Source organism: Coccinella septempunctata, chromosome 6 (assembly GCF_907165205.1).
Source record: "Coccinella septempunctata chromosome 6, icCocSept1.1, whole genome shotgun sequence".
In the NCBI taxonomy this organism is placed as follows: Eukaryota; Metazoa; Arthropoda; class Insecta; order Coleoptera; family Coccinellidae; genus Coccinella; species Coccinella septempunctata.
Window position 1 is genome coordinate 26,326,905 of NC_058194.1, and position 23,357 is coordinate 26,350,261.

Here is a 23,357-nt window from a genome sequence, read left to right on the forward strand (position 1 = left end):
CCGATTGGGCATAGTTCTGGCCAGTTCAGTGGTTCTTGTCAATCGAACCAGTTCTATCGGATCGACTCGGAATGATAACATCGTGCCCGGTGATTCTAGTATGGCGTAATGATTTATGGCATGATCATATTGTTGATGGCAGGATAATTATAATGAAACTGAACTGATTTCAAGGTACGGTTGTTTCATGATGGGTATATGAAGGAGATGGTGGAAGGAATAGTAGGTACTTGATGTGATTCGTAAGCAGAAAGCAGAGCTCCCTTGATGCTGTGAATTAGAGATGAGTGAACACCAAAGAAAACCAGCTTTCTTATCCGGATGAAAAAAGAAGCTACAACTTTTGGTCTCAACTAAAACTATTCATAAATGTTTGGCATTCCTCGAATTGAAAATGAATAGTTGAAAAAAACAAATTTCCCCCCATGCCAAACAATGATCAACCAATTCTCTTCTGGGGAAATCTTATGATATAATTTGAGATGTTTTTTTTTTCCCTAGAATCTTGTGTAGATTGGAAGTATAGTTAACAGTCCATTGTTTGTTTGGGAAATGGAATAAAAAATTCCCGCAGTCTCCTTCTAGAGTTGTCAGTATTGCCGCATGCCCATTGCCCACATAAGAGCGTATTGAAAAAACAGGTCCAATAAAAATTCCAATCCCCACAAATTCAAAATAACCGGATAATGAGACCTGAGGTGTGCAGTTAAATCGAGAAAGAACCTTGTTACGTCAGTCGCAGCATTAGTGTCGTTCATCATTCACGATTAAAAAAGGAATCGCGCCGCAGAAAACATCAGGGCCAAATTGAGAAGAACAGTTACAAAACACTTCGCAATGCAAAGCAAATAAAGAATTTGGCTCGTCGAAATTGCCGTGTACGTCAGCCTGACGTTGTTGCATCGTCGTAATTTTAAATTGGTTTCGGAACATGTTTCCTAAAAATGCAAAACGAGTTCGAGCAAACCAATTCGTCAAACTGAAATAATGGAATGTCAGCAGTTCAAGCAGTTCGGGCATACGGAATAGGAAATGAGAGAAGGAGATGTGGAGGATGCGTACAGGACTGGAGTAGGCTTGGTCGTGTGCCGAAAAAAAAATTTTAATTCAATGTGCTACCACTTCAAAGCTCTTATATTTCACTTATTATATTTCACTGAAACTAAAAAAAATAATTTCAAGAGCAATTCGAAGGTGAGAACTTTTTTGACAGAAGGTCATCAAAATAAATCATTGCAATATTCGAGATGGCTGAGCGACAACCCTGGAAGTACGACAAAAGACATATGTATGGAAAATGAATGGTTCAATACTTCCGAGTCTATCTGATTAGTTGCATCGGGTCACTTGAAAAAGTTGTTGTATTGTACGATTTAGGGTGAAAAAAGTGTGGCAAATTGAGACAGTTTATTGAAAGTGCTTAGGTTGACGAATTGCAATTATTGTTACCTTATTTCATCCCATGTTTACGACAATTGCTTTGCGATAATTTGGATAAAAATGATTTTTTTCTCAATTTTTGCCTGTAAGTTATATTCTAGTTTTGTATAGTTGATTTTAGACCAGTTTTACCTTCTGATAAAAAAAGATTCATCTTTAAATACACCCTATAAAAACTTATTTAATTAAAAGGAAAAATTCTTAACATTCATCGGCAGGGTTCACGACCTCTCTCAATTTTAAATAATTCTTCGAAGCGCGAATATTCCTTGTGGCCAAACATTGATGAATTGCATCTGTGCTCTACCGTACCAACGTTCAATTTACGAGATATGCCGTGAATGTTTATTTAATTGTCAATGAGTTATTGGTCCTGTCGATTTAGGACGATTTATTCACTTGCCTTCATGTCGATTTTATCGGAACTATGTTTCTTCTCAGTTTTAATGGTCTTCCGCCGAATTGTGCGAGAATTTTTACTTTTTCTTCCAATGTTCATTCCCAACTTTTAATACGAATCACTTTGCACTATAGCAAAAATAACTTATTGAATCAATGAAAGATAATAATTTCATCATTATACAATACCTGCAACATCTGATAAAAAATTGATATATAATTAGATAAATTATATCATATTTTTTCGATATTGTTTTAGAGGAAATATCAGGTGTAGCTTTTTCTACCTTGCACTTGTAGGAAAACACCATAAAAAAATTTGTATTGCCCTATATCGTGCCTTATATCGCTATCGCTCCCATATAATAGAATATCCATTTAAATTCTGGCAGTTTCGTGGTATGATAGAACCTAAATTCACACAACGTCAAACTTTGACGATCCATATAGAGACATTTTTCTCCAAGAAATTTCACTATGACCGAATATCTTCTTCAATTAAAATCAAGATATGGCCGAAGGCAGCTGACGAATTCTTGTTTGTCAAAACAGATATAACCCCCTATGTATTTCGATTTTATTATCTTTCGATAAAAGGAACAACTTCCAATTCCACCCTGTTTAAACTCGACTAGACCGACCACCTCGCAGTTCTACTCGGGGTGCTGGTCAGCGAGCAATAGCTCCTGGCCTATAATTTGAGCCTATTAAGATGTCATGCCGTGTATTAATGATGATACACATTACCAAAACCAACGTGGCTACCGATCTTTCAACAGCTTCCCCGAAAATGTTGATTAAAATTTTAATCGAATCATTTATCTCCAAGGTATCTCGAGTTCCTCGAACTATTCTGTACCAGTTTACAATGCTAGCGCAGAGGAACTCGCATAATGTGGTGACCGACACTGGGAGCAAAATAACAACCGATAGAATCGGAAAATTTCAACCGTTTGTTTAATTATCGCCAATAATGAAACCTTTTAATGTTCACAGTCATATCCTTGACTGTTGCCAACAGAGAAGTGGTGCTAATTTCAACCTCCGATCGTAAATTCAATATGAGATAACTTTTGTTCGACCAAAGAAACATGAAATTGTTGAAATAAATTCATTAATACTTGTTTTTTTTTTGTTGGTGTAGCAGGGGGAAAATCTGCAAGACAGACGAACCACCCTCATCTCCTGAGGGGGAACAGTGTGGGGTTTCTCATTCTCCTGAGCTCGAGACCCATTAAAAACCCTACTGCTTCTTGAATTTTGGTTCCTGGCATTTGCCTATAAACCGTTCATCTCTTGGTCGGTTTTCTTCTCGCACACTATCGTGCTGGGATTTATGTGTTTATATTCTATTGGATTAACACTTTATTGAATTTTTCAATAAGTTTCTGTTGTTATTTCAATCTCTTTTTAATTGATCTCTTGGTCTTTTTCGGTAAATTCGCATTCTCCTTTTGTCTTCCTCTGGGTCGTAGTCCACTAGTCTCCTAAGTTCTTGATTCGGATGGTTTTTCGCTGTTTCGAATATTTTCTCCGCTTTTCTGTTCATGAATTCCGTTATGGTTTCCCATTTCAGGTCCTTATAAATCTGTCTATTCCTGACAAACCAAGGTGCATCTATTGCACATCGTAGCAGCTTGTTTTCAGTGGCCTGAATTCTTTTGATATGGCTCTTTGCCGCGAATCCCCAGGCAACTGATCCATAAGTCAGTTGAGGCCTAGCAACGACTTTGATTTTCTTCAATTTTGTCTCTTTCGACATATTGCTTCATCTTCCTATCAGAGGGTAGAGTCTATTCATCGCTGCTTTCGTTTTGTCGATTGCTTGTTTGATATGACTTTTCCAAGTAAGTCCTTTGTCAAGCGTTATTCCTAAATATTTGGCTTCATTTTTCCAGTCGATTTCTTCGCCTTCAACATCCAGTTTCGTTGTGGGTCGTAGTCTTCTCTTCTGTAGTAATATTGCTTGGCTCTTTTGATTAATATGCTTGGCGTTCAGGTTCAAGTTACTAATGGCTGTTGAAACCGACTTATTTGTAGTAGGCTTGACGTTAAGTCATACTAATTTTATCGATTGCTCTGATAACTGCTGTAGAATATAGTACATATATAATTACCTACCAAGAATAAACAAAGAAATACACCAAACTTTCAGCCAGTCAGTTGGTATTTGGACCTAATTCATAAGTAGTGCGATAATATGATGAATTCGTTAGGTATAAAATTTGCCTTCCTGAGTGGTAGAAAATCCACAAAATTGTTGGGTTGGCAATCTGTATTGAAGTCTGCTATTCCAAGCTAATCAAAGGAGCAAAAAATGTACGTACTTCTCGTTGAATCTTACGAACGACTGAAGCAATTGAGATTATTGAGAACGATCCGCATCAAACTGACGCAACCGAGACCTTTCATGTATTTCGGAAGCGGCACGGACAACCTCTTAAATATAAATTTGTTGTAAGAGATTCGAAGATATTTCCTCAACATCGCGCGGCCCGAACAATGGCCGAAATACTTCAGGCTCCTTCCAGTTCTGGATCTCCGCTCCGATACAAGAAGGATAGGATCGAAGGCTCTCAATATGCTAATGATGGTTACGTTCAAGTCCATCAATCACTCAGACAGTGACATGACAAATCACCCGATGCACTGCGACTGAAAAGAGTTCCGAAATGGTGTTGACCGCAGAATGAGTTGTCTGAATCGGAGGTCCTACGGCGACAATGTGTGAGGAAACAGCCTGTTTACTGTTAAACGGCTTTACAATCAGATAGGAGTACCATCTTGGGGATATTTTCCGAGAAGTGCCCGAATTGGTTCACTTGATGTATTATTATTATTATTATTTCCCACCAAAAAGGAGCTCTAGGGAAGCTCTAGGGACAAAGCAACGATACGAATAGTAGGGGTACCACAAGGATCCATTAATGGGCCCGTGATGTTCCTCTTCATGAAGTGATTTGGAAAAATAGGACCATAAAAGTAGATCCGCTGAATATAGAACAAAATGGGAAACATAATCTATACCAACACATACAGTGTGGCGATGTAAAATAGTCCATTAACAATGGAAGCAAGAACTACAAAAGGGGCCAATATAATTGACATATGATCCTTGGTATTCATATGTGTCAAGAAAAGGTTGAAACTTCGGTTTCCCTGATTGATTCCAAAGGAAATGATACAACCAGAATGAAAACGCCATTGGTTTGATTCTCTTAAGCCGATTGACCAGTTGCGGTCAGCAAAGCCTCATAGACTCACCAGACTTCGTTTATTGAAAAAACCGCATCGTCATCGTAATGCGAGTGGTATGAATGAACTTATCAATTATTGCGTTGAAGTCACTGTTTTATTCAGGTGAGAAAACCGTGAGCGCATGCATGATTAATGTTTAAATTATTTTTTTCATTAGTGAAGTATTTTACGTTTTGTTACGCCTGTCAAATGAAATTGATTTTAATTAAAACTGGCTGTCAAATTTTTCAACTATATCCACCTACCTTAAACGAACTCGGAATTATTGAGCGGCAGGACCGGCTAATCGAAAATTGATATCGATCAAAGACAATCCAACAGTGGTAGAATGAAATATGTGTACAAATCTAAAAAGCGATGCACACTGAATTGAAAACGATTATTTTCAATATTTTGCTAGTCTTCAAATACTTGTTCCTGGTAATAAGCGTTAATATTTTCTATTTTGCCGAAAAATTGTCTCACATTGTAGGGTTGGACTCGTTCATTGAATAATCAATAGTCCATTTTAATAGGGTCTTTATGGCTTAGCCCTAAATACTCTACAATCCAAGGAGAAATCTCTTCCTTCGGTAGTTTTAAAGAACCGATACAGCTTGTGGAAAATTTCGTGTGGATTGGAAGAATTTTCAAGAAGACTCTGTATCTCAGAAACTATACACCAGATGATACTCAGATTGACCTATTTTGAACTGATTGGATCCCTAGTTTTGAAAATATTGGTGAATTAATTTTTTCCTCACCAGGTAGAGGTGGTTATGACTTCGAACAAGCGTGCAAAAATTTTACTTAAGAATGAGAACAGGTTCATATATAGCAGTGGGAAAACCAATTTTACCTTCTTGAAACTGAGTTGTTTAAAGGTAGGTTTACAAGCACGTGAACACCATGTGTCAATAGGATTTTTCTTCTTTAGGTCTTAGTCCTTAGCAACTCTGCATAAGTCTACCATAAAATATATTTTGAAGGATCTTCAGAAAGCATAAATCAGCTTTGATTAGTTCTGTCACCTCTGGACTCTGAAAGCGTGCTGAAACAACTGAGTTGCAGTGGGTGTAGGGTACGAAAATTGGTTGATACATTGTGTATGAGTACGGACGAATAAAATATTCCTCTTGAAAAAGATTATGTGATCACGAGTCTTATTAGACCTTGTCCGGACCTGAGGAATCAGAACACCATCTCACATACTCAAGTGTTGAGACATAATGCCCCTCTAATTAATCATTTGTAGAGAGTGATCCGAAAAAACGATTCACCGTTTGACAACAATAATATTTAATCAAGATACGAGATACAGTTATGCCGTTAGACAGTCTCTTCGTGGAAGGCGCATTCCTGAATGTAACAAGAGGTTCCGTACGCGCCTAGGATATACGTACTACTGTCAGTTTTTGTGAAGGATTCGTTACTTCTTTTTCAGTACGTAATATGTACAAGTTCGTAGACAACAATGCAGAAATGGCGGTAAAATGCGTCTCTAACGAGCAAGTTTTTATGAATGAAGGGAGTGCGGATAAGCGGATAATGATTTTGAATCGGTTTCTTACAGGGTGTACCAAACCTGGTTAAAAATTTCAGAAACATTTGACGACATATTCCTTCCTTCCATTAGAATTTTAGCAGGGAAAAGGGGTTGTCTGATATGTCCTTAGAAGCATCATTTTCTGCTGTATAACAGAATACTGAAAAGAGCCGCAAAATTTTGCTTATTGTTATCAATACCTTTACCTTACCACTTAAGCCACTTATCCATAACAGGGATAAAGTATATGGAAGTGCCATAACTTTCTTGATTAAAATGGGACACATTCAAAGATTCCATAAGACCTAATTTTTTTCCAATTCGTACATACAGTTCAATGGAAAATTAGGAAAAACTAGAAATAAATCACCTCATACTTTCCTACAGAAGGTTGACTTTTCTATACTACTTTCATTTTCATAAATATCATCAAACATTGTTCATCCCAACTCAAATGACACTACTTCTTGCCTACTACGCGAAAATATCAGCGTTAAGCTACCTAATGGAAGAAGAACCGAATCAACAGGTTCAAGCAAATACATCCTGAACGGTCTGTGAACTACGGGGTAAACCTTAACAAAGACATAGTGTGCATTTGCAGACACGGAGCGAAACAAATTGAGAAATACGGAGTGCAGTCAGAGATTTATAGCACCGAGGAAAAGCGTTATTAATAAAAGACCACCCTTTCTTGCTTTTCGCCTGTTGTAATTGCCAAGGAGTCTGCTTCATTTGTCAGGAGGAACATGAGAATTATGTTATCTGTTGCCTGCGGATGAAGTTGCAGAAGGATTAATTTTAAAGTTTCCTGGCTGTTATCTTGTTACTTTTTTCAAACTGACCAGTGCCCCGTTCATGAGAAATAGATGTATAGATTCCAGTTAGAAGGCAGGATGTTCGCCCGTAGAATACAAACTTTCGAGGATTGAAGAATGTCATCACGATAAGAATAAAGCTGGAGAAGATTGTTAATTTTATTTTGCTAAATTTGACTATTAGGTATATATTCCCTATTGGGTTAGGTAAAGTAGGATAATATTGGACATTACATCAACGATATTGTTAAGAAGAGAGCAATTTAATAGTAAAAAAAGGCGTTTTTGAAACTCTTTATTCGATATCAAGAAACATTACAAGAGTCAAATTGTAATTAAAACTACAATAACTCGAAAATATCCCTTCTGAATGAGGAAATGAATCAACAGTGTCTCAGAGATATGTTGAATGAAAAATATTATTCAGCTGGCTGTGGATGGCAAGGGTTTCCAATGATCTGGTCAGCAATCCTGCTGGCCTCTCTGAGACCACTCAGGAAGGCGCCATGCACAGTGGCCGGGTAATTCCTGATCGTATGTTCGCCAGCGAAAAACACTCGGGCCGGTCCAGATGTCACTGACACTCCCTGGGCATTCGGTGGAATGACAGGAGAAGCTAGAAGGTCGTAATCGCTGCCAGAGCTTCCAACCGCGACAAAGCTGTAAGATCCCCTTGACCAAGGATCGGCTCTCCACCTGGTCACTATGGTTTCTTTGGGCTGCGGTACCCCGGATTGGCCGAAAATTCCTCTCAAAACAGCTATGCATCTGTAAGAATAATTGCAACGATCAATTTAAAGAAACTCGGTGAAATATAGGATATATTGATCTACAGCTAACAAAACCACTTGATGAATTACCTTCCGACAATCACATCGTCAGTTACGTTCTCCATTATGGCGGCAGCCTCACCAGCGACCAAAGCAAGAAGCACTGGAGCTTTATACAGATTCCAGAAGAGGAACAGTTCGCCTCGACTCGCAGTGGTGCTTCCCACATGACCGAAGAGATTGGCTTGGGGATTCCAGAAGATCCTCTCGAAGCACAACACGACCTTGTTCAAGTTTCCGAAGCCCAAACGTTGTATGGCTGAGTTTTTCCAGTCGGGTAGTGGTGGATTGAATTGGACGGAATTCAGCTGGCTACTGGAGGGTGTAGCGCTCAACTTTAGTACTCCCAGGGGAAGGGTACAAAGGACGACATCAGCTAGAAAAAAAAGTGAGAAGATCTATCAGGGATTATTATTATTCTTATTATTGCCAAAAATCGTTGTAGTGCAAGGTCCAATGTGGATAACACTCGTGTTTTTTTGGAGAGTATTTTGAAAAAGCTAGTAGGATAAATCACAGATAATATGAAAGGGAATAAAGGGTCAGAAATAAGGTGAAAATTTATCTATGGAATCCCCGAATAATCCTAGCATCGTTATGTGATTTATAAAGAGGAAATTATTAACAGTGGAAAATATTCGACATCTGGAGCAGAACTTATCTCGAAAATTGAAAAATGTTCTATTACCACCCGCATTTGATAAGATATATTGAATGATTTATCGATTTCCTGCTGAACAAACCAATAATAGTCTAATAATGAGGAAACATTTTTAATCGGATTAAATTTCTTTCCCGCAATAACGAGCAGTTCGAATTCTCATACAGATCGATGAACAGCTAACAACTTTCAACTTTTCTGTGAAAATGAAAAATATACTTCTGCCAATTACAATCTTATGTATCCTGTATACTATTTGTGACGCCAATGAGCAGGGGCTATTCAGTCCCCCTCTCCATCCTGGACGACCCATTGAAGAAAAAGTTACAGAGGTTAGTGATAAACGTGATCAACAAATATACAAATTTTGGTTGAATAATCACGAATGAATTTCGTTTCATTTCAGTCACTCAGTCCGATCGATAGAAATGATTCTAAAGATTTTGATGAATCACCATTGAAATTTAATGAAGAAGCAAGGACACCTTCCAGTGCTTCATGGATGACATTTTCACCTACGATAGGCATCCTCTCATTCATTGTAATAGGCAGAATTTGAAACATTTTCAATAAGCTTATTGAGTATATCTGTTCACCATTATTAAATAAAGTGATCATAATCTATCAAATGTTTCCTTGAGAATTATGGTTTATAAACCATGAGTTTCTGGTCTATCAAACTCCATTGTCACCATCATAGACAAAGAGGCATCAACGGAAACAAACACAGGAAACTCGACTTCATTAATTTAGTTTGATAAACTTCATCTGCTTGAATAATAGTTGTTACAATATACGCGTTGAATAATAATACTCTAATTTCTTTGAATTAGAGCATTTTTACGTCTCCATAATCAAATGAATCATGTGTAAACAGGAGTTGTTAGATACCTGGTAGAGTCATTCGGGGCAACTGTGCCCCGCACTTTTGCGTTTCAAGCCATACCCTGTTTCAAATGTTGAAGCTAGGAAAATTAAAACATATTCATAAGATAGACAATTTTCTATAAGAAAATATCAAAAAGCAAATAAACAAAAACGTTTTCTTTCCGCAAAAAATAATTTAATAGAGAAAGTCGGAGTGCGTTCACATACCTCGTATTGAGGGTAAGTGTGCGCACCCTCACGGGGTAAGTGAACGCAGTGCTTAGTGAACCACACAATCAAAACAAATTACAAAAAAATGTCATCAAAATGTTACAATATTAGAGAAATGCTGTTTATTGTCAATACAGAAGCGAAGTTTTACAAGCAGTGCATTATTGTTCGTGCCACAATTCTTGGTGAACACAACACTTGATAGATACATTCCCTTGTTGGTGGCTCTTCATATTTTTCTGAACAAATAGGACAATATTGATTGAGTCTTAACCAAGAAAATCAACAATGTCATAATTTATTCCTCACTGAACTAATGTCCATATAATGAATCTATGCGCACACTTACCCGCGCACACTTTCCCCAGTAAGCCAAAATTTGAATTGACGTTCTTATAGAGTTGAGCAGCTAAGAGAACCCAAAATCTTTTATTATATATTTAGATTAATATGCCCATGATCGAATAAAATATTGTTTAACACTGTCGGACTCGGAACTTTGACCTGGCAGAATTTGCAGAGATGTTAAAAATTAACAAGAAAACTAGCGAATTTGATTGATTGCAAATAAAAAGTTAAAGAAACGTGGCACGGCGCACTCCTATGAAAAACTAATTTGGCGATTCTGCGAACTTGCTTCACCCAAATGAACCCCTCTTTCATACATTCCATAGTCGAGATATACGCACTGCGCACACTTACCCACTGCCCTCAGTTACCCCGAATGACTCTATAGATATTAGTATTCTCACATGTAATAATTTTTAGATGTTATGTTTCGAATTAACTCATGTTTTTCCATTAATTTAAATTTCAATGGGGTTGAATGGCGAGAATTTAAATTGTGATCACGGGTCTTAGGGCCACCAATCGTCCGCCTACCCGACGATAGGTGGCGTACTGCTTAATATAACTTTTGATGGATCCTCCTCAAAAGATACAGGCATCTTCGTATTTGTCTCAGCAGAGATACCTTTGTAAGAAGCGAGTTCTGGCTCAGCCGATTTCACTGATGATTTTATCAGCCAGTTTCGGGATGAAACACGCAAATGTCTAAAAGCCTGCCATTCTAATTAAAGCACCAAAAAATTTAAACCAGTTGATATGTAGGTAGATACTAATATCGTTACAAAAAAAATTCAGGGTTACGTTTTGATGGTACAGAATTCAAACACTTCTTCTTTCAGCAACGTTTCGGAAAATTTCATTTCCTTCTTCAGACAACAACTGAAAACTAAAAATTCTAACGTAGCTACAAAAAAGGCTATGGAATTCCGTTGCTGATACAACGATTAAAATTGGAAATGTAACATGTTGGAGGTTGTGCAGTTCTTCTTCGGTTAACCGCAGTTCTATCCACAAATATCGCCACTCGCCTCGTACGAAACCCACGAGCACTCTCCCAATTAGGCTAGAACAATGAAAACTACCACTCCAGGCCGTAAAGGTAAAGTGGCGACCATCCTGTGGGAACGATCGGCGGGGTGGCCCCGACCGCTCGTATAAATCCTGTCGCTCGAACGACATCGAAACGTTGTTCTGCCCCTGACGCGGCCAATTAAAGTCGGTAAACACCGGAATTACAATTCGAGCCATTAAAGATGGCGGTCATTAGTTGCGGAGACCAGAAGATCAGTCGCTTCCGCCAGACTTACGGGCTATGGGGCCACCATTCGTCTGGACTACATCGGATGTGACAGGTCCTCCTTTCAACGCGCATTGTTCAAGCTCCTACGTACCTAATTGATGAGGAATTTATGCGAATGTTGCTACATTCGTCTTGGAGGAAGCTGGGCGGGTTGTTTATGGAGATTTTTACATTACCTCATTGCGGTTGTGCAGTTGCGGTCCGGGAGAATGACGATTTGGTCATATCATAAGTTATTAGTCATCAGGAACTCCCTTTCGTGTGGATTTAGATAGTTTTCATCTTTCTTGATTCTCTTCGCCCAAGAGGAAAAAGAAATCTCTCATAAGGATGTTTTGCGCAACCAGGGCCGAGTGGCTTGAGAAAGCACCTAAGGGGGAGCGCACACCAAAGTAGCGTAGCACTGACATGGCACATACATGACAAAGGCGATAATGCGTAATTTTTGAAATCGCACATCTGAGTGAAGTGTCAGTTGCGTGAAATATGTTGTTCTCAGTTCATATCTGAAAATTATGCATCGCCTTTGGTGGGAGCTCCCACTAATGAGAATGGATCTAGCAGAAACCGATGTGTGGAGGTTCTGAAGGTAGGGAGGAGGAGAAACTGCGGATTACCTGGTCAAATAATGTCTGGCCATTGGCAGTCAACGAAAAAGAACCTTGAAGCTATCACAGTAGATACTAAAGTTCATTAGAACTCTGGAACTGGAGGGTTTGATATGGATGGCATTGTAGAAGTACATATCTGATGGGGGGAGGGGGGCATAAAAGACCTTAAGTTTCTAGTCTCACCTCTTGAAATAATCTACATAAAACAGTTTTATCGCTCGATGAACTTGATGCAGCGTTTTTTTTTCTCTGGGTCTCTCTCTTGTCTCAAACCTACTCAATTTATGTATTTCTAGTGTGGAAATAGTGGGACCAATAGAGAAGTCAACTTAGTAGACCCGAAATGGGTCATTTTGGTCAGCCCAGGATGGAACGATTAACCATTACTTTTCTTGTTGTTGTTGGGAGCGCACACCAAAGTAGCGTAGCACTGAGACATGCCACATACATGACAAAGGCGATAATGCGTAATTTTTGAAATCGCACATCTGAGTGAAGGGTCAGTTGCGTGAAATATGTTATTCTCAGTGCATATCTGAAAATTATGCGTCGCCTTTGGTGGGAGCTCCCACTAATGAGAATGGATCTAGCAGAAACCGATGTGTGGAGGCTCTGAAGATAGGGAGGAGGACAAACTGCGGATTACCTAGTCAAATAATGTCTGGCCATTGGCAGTCAACGAAAAAAACCTTCTTGAAGCTATCACAGTAGATACTAAAGTTCATTAGAACTCTGGAACTGGAGGGCTTGATATGGATGGTATTGCAGAAGTACATATCTGATGGGGGAAGGGGGGCATAAAAGACCTTAAGTTTCCAGTCTCACCTCTTGAAATAATCTACATAAAACAGTTTTATCGCTCGATGAACTTGATGCAGCGTTTTTTTTCTCTGGGTCTCTCTCTTGTCTCAAACCTACTCAATTTGTGTATTTCTAGTGTGGAAATAGTGGGACCAATAGAGAAGTCAACTTAGTAGACCCGAAATGGGTCATTTTGGTCAGCCCAGGATGGAACGATTAACCATTACTTTTCTTGTTGTTGTTGGGAGCGCACACCAAAGTAGCGTAGCACTGAGACATGGCACATACATGACAAAGGCGATAATGCGTAATTTTTGAAATCGCACATCTGAGTGAAGGGTCAGTTGCGTGAAATATGTTATTCTCAGTGCATATCTGAAAATTATGCGTCGCCTTTGGTGGGAGCTCCCACTAATGAGAATGGATCTAGCAGAAACCGATGTGTGGAGGCTCTGAAGATAGGGAGGAGGACAAACTGCGGATTACCTAGTCAAATAATGTCTGGCCATTGGCAGTCAACGAAAAAAACCTTCTTGAAGCTATCACAGTAGATACTAAAGTTCATTAGAACTCTGGAACTGGAGGGCTTGATATGGATGGTATTGCAGAAGTACATATCTGATGGGGGGGGGCATAAAAGACCTTAAATTTCCAGTCTCACCTCTTGAAATAATCTACATAAAACAGTTTTATCGCTCGATGAACTTGATGCAGTGTTTTTTTTTTCTCTAGGGAATTCATTGTCTCAAACCTACTCAATTTGTGTATTTCTAGTGTGGAAATAGTGGGACCAATAGAGAAGTCAACTTAGTAGACCCGAAATGGGTCATTTTGGTCAGCCAGGATAAAACGATTACCCATTACTCTTCTTGTTGTAGAAGATTCTGCTATATTCTCCCGTACAATTCCACACGTACAAAATTTACAGCCGCAATCGCGAACGGACAAAGTTCTATTTGAAATGTTACCAATCGATCAGAGAGGCAAAATAACGAGCGATATGATCGAAATCCGTAGATACATGAATTTTTCATCGCTCAACATTGTTATTCACCGAACAAGGAAATTGATTCTGATGTTTGTTGAATACAGAGGAGCTGAGAACGACCATGAAGAATCGGTATCGGTACTTAATGATCAAGATTCTGTGTACATATCAGAAGGATCCTTTTGAAAATTTCAATATTGATGCATGAATCGGCAATAAATTGGCAACATTTTTATAGGATACATACACATGTCGTTGAGTCCAATTCCAAGAATCATCTTTAATTTCAACAAATTAATCAAAATTGAGATGATTTTAAATTTCCACTCTTCATAAACGTGAAATTACTATTCATTACATTTCGATTGCAAATTTCATTCAATTCCAAAATTTTATCATGAAGGAAATATTAACGTAACTTACCATGATAAGTATTAGTTATTGCGGGATTTTCAGGGTTGTACACTGTGACCTCCACTCCACTGTTACTATACTCGACTTTCCTCACAGCAGCATTGAGCTTAATGTCCAATCCTTCAGCAAGTGCCACAGGTACACATGAATATCCATTTCGTACTGAAACAAAACACAAAATATATTAACAATACAACAACAAAATCAATGAAAAACAAAAATTAATGATTCACAAATGTATGAAATACAACAAAATAGCACAAAATACTAATTCTTCAACCTATATGACGAATGTTGTTCTCCGAGATCACCTTATTTTCGTCCTACAAAGAATTGAGTTAGCCTCTCTTTGAGATTCTTCTTATCTTTATTCTCACGTTGAATATAGCAGATTCTGGGTAAAGGAATTAGTGGCATTGAGGAAACGCGTGACAAATTATCGTGTTAATGGAAATTTACTCAGTTTTTTCGAAATACTCGGGAATTCCCGTGAGAATTCTCCGATTAATCTTATTTATGGGGTCACTTTTTCACTGTGAAGAATCGGACAATGAAATGAAAGCGTTACAAGAACAATGGCTTCCTGTTTGAATCACTACTGGTCGAGGAATTTCTTAACCGTCAAAGAACTGTTGAAAAATTGCACTCTTCATGGCAGTGCTGTTTAATACCCGCCGGTAACGAATATCTTGAATCCGCAAAGTATCAAGTATGCGGAAAACCATTCATAGCTTCACGATGTTTCGTTTCTGTACAAATCATTTAGTATTACTGTTCAGATATTGAATTGATGTGGCCGATGGGTACTCAATGAAGAACATAATTTTTAATAGTAATACCAATACCGTAACATACCATAACAAAACTGAGTTGCTTGAAAATACCTCGTGGTAAACCCCTGATAATACCATATATCTTTGGTTTGTGATAGGTCAGGTTCTGTGAAAATAATGATAAGTATATAGGTCCTTTCGTTTGCATAAAAAGTGTAGCACTTTTCTACACTGGATTTGATTTACACCAGTGTAGAGAAAGTGTAGTTTATCTACACATAGTCAAAAGAAGATGTAGATAAACTACACCTCCACTACACTGGTATAAATTCAATCAGCAAACGAATACTAAAATCGAGTGTAGAAAAGTGCTACACTTTTTATGCAAACGAAAGGACCTTATGTGAAACAGACAGCACAATAATTAATTTAACCACATCAGGTGTTTCGGTGTTGGAATGGAAGGTATACCGTCACAGTAAACTTGAAATTTTCATATTTTTGAATGAAAAACAGCAAAGTTACGGTCCAGCATAATCCATTCCGAATGTACAAATGAATCTAGACATTCTTTCTAAGTACAATATTTCCTATTTTTGTAAAATACCCCACAGTTAGCCCAGCCACTGTTGCTTAAAATTTACCGCGCATGCAACGTAGCTCAGCGAAACTCGGAACGTCTTCACGGTCGGCTTCCCAAACTTTATAATCATCATCGATACCAACCCCGTAGTTCACGACTTTCCAGATGAAATTATCATTTCAAATCGAGAGGCGGGCATCCATGAGGGAATATAGAGATACACGAGTTGCGCATTTTTTACGGGTACAAGTGGATGTCGGATAATACGCGGACGTGGCGTATAATCCGGGACGCGGAGTTTTACGGCGTCCCGCGATTTCGTGACCGGCTGCACATGGTAGGATGAGCACCACATGATGAAGTATAAGGAGAAGAAGAAGGCCAGAGTCGGACGTATTCGATGGTTCGTTCGTTTACGGGCGGTCTGCTATGATGAGAATGGGAAATGGCGAAATTTTCAACGACATGATCGACGAAAACGTGAAAAAACTCCATATCTCAGAATGGGTGTATATTTGACCCCTTGTTTCCTGAAAAAATAATGTTTTCAGATAAGAAACCGCAGTTCTGGAGCATTTCATGAGTAAATATCACCCAGCCTACTATATTTCCAAATTCTTCGCCACAAAAACGAAAGTTTTGGAAGTTTTGATAGCTTGAGTAGTTTTGATCAAGATCTATTGTGATTTCTAGCTGAAAGTAAAGGTTTTTGAGTAAAAAGTATATCAACAGGTAGGCTCGTAGGCTGGAATCATCTTTGAACTTAAATTTACCTAATAGGCTGATTTGGAGTCTTCTGCTTGCTCAAACCAATGACAGTCAGTTTTCTGCTTTTGAAGAAAACAATAATAAGGAAATCTTTCAGGTGTCCGCACTTCGTATCCTTCTTAGTTGAATAGTTCAGGTTTAGATAATCTACCTCTTCGAAGTATCCATGCTATAAGAAGAGGAGTTTCTCGAAGATGTTCGTGGCTTTTTCTCCAAAACTCATCCATAAACGTAGTTAGCAAACTGTACGCACGGCATCAATAGAAGTATGAACCGTGCTACTCGTTCTTCGAGCAACTACACGAAAAAATAACCTTCATGATCATGACAACAAAGTAACCTGTCCTCCATAGGTTATTTGCCGTACAAAACTATCTATTATGTCAATTATTGGGTGGTAAGAACATGAACCAGCGTGGCGGTACAGCTGTTATACGGTGATGTTGATACGAAACCGTTAATTAGCGACGACTGTCTCTGTACACAGAAGCCGATGGAAGACCAAAGACGATTCAGCCCATTTTCACAAAAACATTCAGTAATTTAATGTTATTTTTATGCACCCCACCAATATTTTGATCACCAATTTTATACTCTAGGAGTCTAGGAGCTAGGAGCTGAAGGTTCGCCAAGTGATCATCAGCTTTGACCACTTCATCTGAAACACGAATGAGCAAAAATAAGTTTGAAAACTTCATTCGATGCTCAGATAGAATGAAGTGAATCAAATTCAATTCAGTTGGTATGGATGAATCATTACACATTGAGAACTGCTTATTTTGAAGGCATACCATTAGGAAGAACAAGCAAAAATTACACAAAGGATGCCTATGCTGGGAAGAACCACTGAAAGAAGATAAGTGGCAAGAAAACCTATCAATAACCATATCGACATGAAGCCCTGAAGGGAAATTTGAATCTTGAACACGAAATTGAGTGATTCTGGGAAAGTAGGAAAGAACTACATTTTGAATCCTGGCTTGCTGGATGAAAATTTTTTTGGTAGAAGCAGCAATTCGTGGATTCAGTATAAGGAGAAGCAGACTATTTTGCTAAGACTTCTTTGTCTTTTTCAAAGCCGATATTTGGGATTAAGAAATGGATGGAATATTTGCATCTATTGGTACTTCTACGTTTTAATCTTTCGTGCTTGTCGATACTTGTGTAATGGAGCTATATATAATGTTTCTATATTTAATGCTGTCTGACATCATAAGGCTGCATTTCTAATCGATAACTCATCAGTTAAGGCGACACTGAATTAAATTTCTTCAATAAATATATCAGCAGGATATCTAAATTGTCTTTAGGAAGCTCAGTGTGAGGAGTTGAATCCTTCCCTTCTTCTTGTAACAATGGTATAATCAACACAAAAAATTTCACGGTTGCCTAATTTTTTCTAGATTCTTATTTGCGTCATAATCCCGATATCTTCTTCGTTCAGAGGTGGGCTCAACCTTGAAAATTGGTGTTTATATCTCCCAACATCCGGCTCGCATCTAATGATAATTCTTACACCCCCAGTGATTTCGATGGGGAAAAAAACCCGGTGGAAAACAAACAACTTTCTGTGAAAGACAAAACGTTTCATGTCACGCATGTCTGAACGAGCCGGTAAATGGATGGCTATTTGTGTAATTGATACGACCATTTCTCATCCCGAACCGTATTATACATACACATGTCATTTTTCGGACGCTGCACCCATAATGACCGAACCTCCTCGGAGACCGACCTAATTCGACCGAAATGCATTTTTAATAGTGCCCGGGTAATCTTTCATTTTCCATCGGTGGGGCGCCGGATCTGGCGTTTCAAGATTTTCTACGAATTTCGGGCCATGTGACCGTTTTGGGACGGCCCGCAGACGATTAAGTCGGTCTAGGGATGAAAGAAAAAAAAATCGCCAAGAACGATGAATTAAAAACGAATGTGTCAACACCGACAGCTGGGGTGTCGAGACGATCAAGGCTGAAGAAAAAAACTAGGAGGGTTAGTTTTAAATTAGTTTGTTTTGAAAGCATCAGGCTCGCTTCCAGTGACAAATGCGAACATAAATGGGGTGATCCAAACTGGCCATTTTCTTTCTAATAATAATAATAAGGACCAAGTTGCCAACGCCAAATTCTGTTAATTTCCTACCACTGAAGTAATAAGTTGGAACTATCGATATTTGTGAAGGTTTCATCTTTTATCTGATTGGCTGATATTTTTGTTGTATCTCTCTTGAAGTTTCGTTTTTGGTTATGTCTGAAGCTCAATTTTCTTTAGTTTCATCTATATATTCTATATCATTTCACTATTTTGTGCATACAGAGTTCATATTTTCAGGCATTTCATATCACCCTACTTTGATGGGACCACCATTTTGCCTGAGGGACACACAAGTGGTGGTTTGTACAAATTCGGAGAAAATTAGCTTTTAATGAATATTTAGTTATCCTTCAGTGTGTCTGAAGTATTAGAGAAAACAGAGTTTTATGGACAATATTGACCAGTACAGCTTGTGATCATAGATGCCATAGATGATGGCTTGTATGCTCCTCAGCGTGACATCAATCCGGAAAGTCCTATGGGGCATTGAGCTGAGGGACAAACAAAGCGTATTCATGTAATGAACAACCATTAAATTGTACGAGTCAATATTGTTGAAAATAATCAATTTCCTATCATACCGCACTTTGATGAAAACACTGAGTGATGAATAATATTCAGTGAACAAAATTTTCACAGAAATTTAATGAGGATTGATGACAACCACTGGAAAATATAAACTCAAACGACATTTCTGAGTGCCTTCCGCCCTCAGGCAAGATATAGCGGTTCTTGCAGAGTCAGGTGATACAAAATGCCCTATTGGGTAAATCTGCTGATATCAAAAGTTGTTTTTTATGTGAAATGTGAAATCATTCTATTATAAATTTCAGTCAATCAGAAGGGATCAACCTAATTAGAAAAGTCAAGGTCCAATTTACGAATATATTTCATAAATAACGCGAACTCAATCCAATTATGATAAATTCTTCGTGAATTTTCCCTTCTCTAGTGGAGTGGTTATCCTCATTCCGTAGGTTTTAAGGAGGGTATATTAATGTTAAAGACGAATTTCAAATGCAAATCGATATTTCTGATCATTTTTCTCTATTCCAAGTGAAAGTCAAAGTGCTCAATGAAACATAAAACCATGTATCTGAACCAAGTAAATTTCCTCTATATGGTCTCCGATCATACCAAGAACCAGATTGTCCACTTGTCATTGTAACGAGAAACGACTTGTGGAATTACATAAACAGGAGTTATTAATAACACCCGTATATTCACCGCAAAGATATTTGTCCGGACATAACAGTGCTCGACTGTCAAAAGATCAATCATTCCCCCCGTACAAATTTCAGCGGACATGAAAGCTCGCAATTTTTGAACCCGCCAATTCGCTGGCTCCGAAATTATATTATACGCTTCACGATTTACCAGAACCGGGATTCATCGGACGAAATTTTAATAGTTCGTGGCGTTTGCCCATTACGTTAATTGGATCGTCTCGGATAATTGTAGCTTGCGAGTAGTTTAATTGCGTATTAAACAAACAAATGTATGAGAAAACCATCGGATTCGAAACGTTGGAGGGCGTGCGTTCAGAGACGATCGCAATCTGAAAAGGGTTAATTGATAGGGGAGCGCTGAATGAGAGGAAGTTTGTTGTGCAGGCATGGCTTGCAAAATATTGAATGTTGGGGCGTCAGGATTCTGGAATTAAAGAATTGCTTTGGAGGAGCGACAAAATTTAGCTAGATCCCAGAAAAATCCTCAACCACGTTTACATATATAAGTGACTAATACTTGTTTGCACCGGCTTATTCAGAACAGGCTTAACGTTGAAGCTTATTTATTTCTTTGATTTCGACAGCAGTTACCATAGCACTTAACGTTAAACCTGCCTTAATAAAGTCGGTAGCATAAGTCAAATGCGATGCACTCTTTGATGGAAAAGCTATTTTCAACAATCACGTTATACCCAATTGAATTTTTATCCACTTCATCTACTATAGTAGAATGATAAAAAATGAATCAATCACATCTTTATGATAGTATTTTCAATGATGTCAACATTTATAATTATAAACATCATATTCCACTTCGATTCCTAATTCCCCATCTTACCCCACCTTCGCTGACTGGTGTTACAGTCAAGATAGTCAATAGATATAGTCCTTTTTTTTCGAAATAAGTACCTTTCCAACGAACTATTTCATCTGCCTTACCTGACGTCGCACAATGGCTGTTGTCGAGGATGAATTTCGAGCTAATTATTCCGCCTTTCAAATAACCTATTTGCTTCTCTCGAACACGATAGCCCTATCAAGATCTCCCTGATGCGTTCACAAGTAATGGGGAGGTGACTACCACTGATTTATGGCGTTTTTTGTTTACACTGACGCCAATTAAAAGTAAAAAACCTCCACAGATATGAGTGTACTTCATAAACATTCATGAATGTTTAATTAGAAGCTCGTAAATCATGTCCTGTTAATCATATTACCTTCCTTGAGTTTATTCAAATTCCCGAACGGATCGTCGGTAGCTCACCTATCCGCCATATGCTCTAACCAAAAACCTTGAAGATTCGTAACAGGCTTTTAGAGAACAATCACCTTGAAATTATCAGGTGAAATCCAAATTTTGGATCTGGAATACTCCTATTGGTAAGAATCTTACTATATGACTTCAGTCTTTCAGCAATGGAATCTTCTTTATACCATTGGAAAAAAACATTACCCAATCAGAATTCCAGTCTTTATGTGATGCTCCAAGGCTTTGGTCGAAGATAATTCCTTGTACCCAAACTTGAATAAAGAATATCTGCCCTACAGACGATCAATCCAGATGGTTGTATGTTGGATACACCCCCACCGTGTTACCCCATCCGTGCATCAGCCACGAAATATGAAAATTTCACATCCTAATGTTTTTTTAATGGCTAAATTTCCACGAAACCTAATGAATTTCTGTTCGCGATTAAGACTCGTCTGTCCATGAAAAAAAACCGTCTTCATCCAGACTGAACACCGGATCCTGTCTGGCCGTGACTATTGTTACCAGAAATATGGAATGGAGAAAAATTAATGTCTTTATAATTTCTCAACGATTACCGTCTCATTTCCAAATGGTCAGAGAATCGTCCAATTGAAAATTGCCCAGAACTGCAGCCAATCGGGGCTTGTTGGACCCTTCCAGCGACTCCATAGGAAGATGGTGTGTATGTTTTCCGTTATATGAATTTGCCGTATGTTGTGTATCGTCGTGAGTTAATGACTATAATCTCGTGCATTAACGACACGTTGCACATGGCGGACGATGGAAGTCAGGCGAGCAGAAAGCGTTCACTCACTCGTTGGGGCTTCTAGGAAACGTATACAAAGGGTTAGTGACAATCGAATTTTGCAAAAGGTGAAAATTGCACGTCAGGTTGGCCGTGCAATGTGTGGCTTTTGTTAGGGTGCTGCATTTGTCGGAATTATAAAAGATGACCTGTTGAATACTTTGTCATGATAACCCGTAAGAAGGAAATGGCGAATTATGGTACTGTTATGGAAAGCAAGCTATAATAATCTATTATGATTGAACAACGAGATGGCGCAAAAGTAATGTCATAATTTGACTTGGCCGCAATTTTTGCAGATGGTGCCGAATGTCACTTTTTGGCATTTATGATGTAGACATATAGTGAATCAGTTGTCAACACGCCATGGAGCGATGCACACCTCAAGAACGTGGATTTATTGTAACTCAATATCCAGCTCGTCAGATCTAACAGCCCCAGACTTCTACCTTTGGGCCTTTTTAAATCTTGTTGCGTTTACCACAACAAACCATCAACCTTGCAAGACTTGAAAGCTAACATCGAAGACAAAACCGCGATTTGGAGCCAGATCTGTTGAGAGCATCAACAATGCAAAATGCCATCAAACGAGCGCATTTATGCATCAACTCCGTTAAGTTACATTTTCAAATACTTTTTATTTTGAAGATAACTCTTCCTTGCAAACTCCTATATATCATTAGAATTTGGTGCTGTTCCTCCTCTACACTATTGAAATATTCTTCAATACCTCCTATAACTTCAAAGGAAAGTTTTCGAAAATCCAGCCTGTACCAATGAAATTGTCATAATGAATCGCCAACCGCCATCGTACTGAAGAAAAACTACTGTAATTTCGGCGAAACCGGAAGCCATGCGGTAGCCCCTGGTTTTTAAGAATAAAAAATTTGGACCGGCCATGTCGGATAAGCTCATTATATTGAGTGGCCCATCAGGAGCTAAGTACATATGTCGTTACGTCACGTCTCCCGACCAATCGTTTCCATCCGGGTCTAAGCAGTAAGTCGGTAGGCGGGAACTTAATATTTGGTCTCTGGTTACTCAACCATATTTCTTGGTTCGTTTGCGTCTCGCACGGCGGCAATCCTGCTCCATCTTTTTGGGGGCCATTCTCATAATTTGGCATGAGATAGTCACCAGTTTGGAAGTCTTGGAGGGATTTTAAACGTACACGTAGCTCAAATTTCTGGTTGATAATTTCTGATGAAAAAATTAGTATCCTCACAGTCAACTATCGTATTTCGTTCACTGATATGAGTTAAAGATTACACAGAATACTATAGTCAAAGATGGGCAAATGGATGTATAATAATTAATAATTACTCATTTCAGCTTTTATTTAACAAGTATCTTACTCATGTA

At 38.5% G+C, this 23,357-nt stretch overlaps 1 protein-coding gene across 1 annotated transcript in view; it reads right to left on the reverse strand.

The window, feature by feature from the left end:
• Positions 1 to 7,722: 7,722 nt before the first annotated feature.
• Positions 7,723 to 23,357, reverse strand: part of LOC123316124 (lysine-specific histone demethylase 1A) — a 309,614-nt gene continuing 293,979 nt past the window's right edge. The window contains exons 8-10 of the mRNA XM_044902110.1: positions 14,501 to 14,653; positions 8,301 to 8,646; positions 7,723 to 8,208 (exon numbers count right to left, since the gene is read on the reverse strand). Coding sequence (XP_044758045.1) covers positions 7,860 to 8,208; positions 8,301 to 8,646; positions 14,501 to 14,653 — 848 coding nt within the window. The 3' untranslated portion in view covers positions 7,723 to 7,859. The remainder of the gene's footprint in view (positions 8,209 to 8,300; positions 8,647 to 14,500; positions 14,654 to 23,357) is intronic.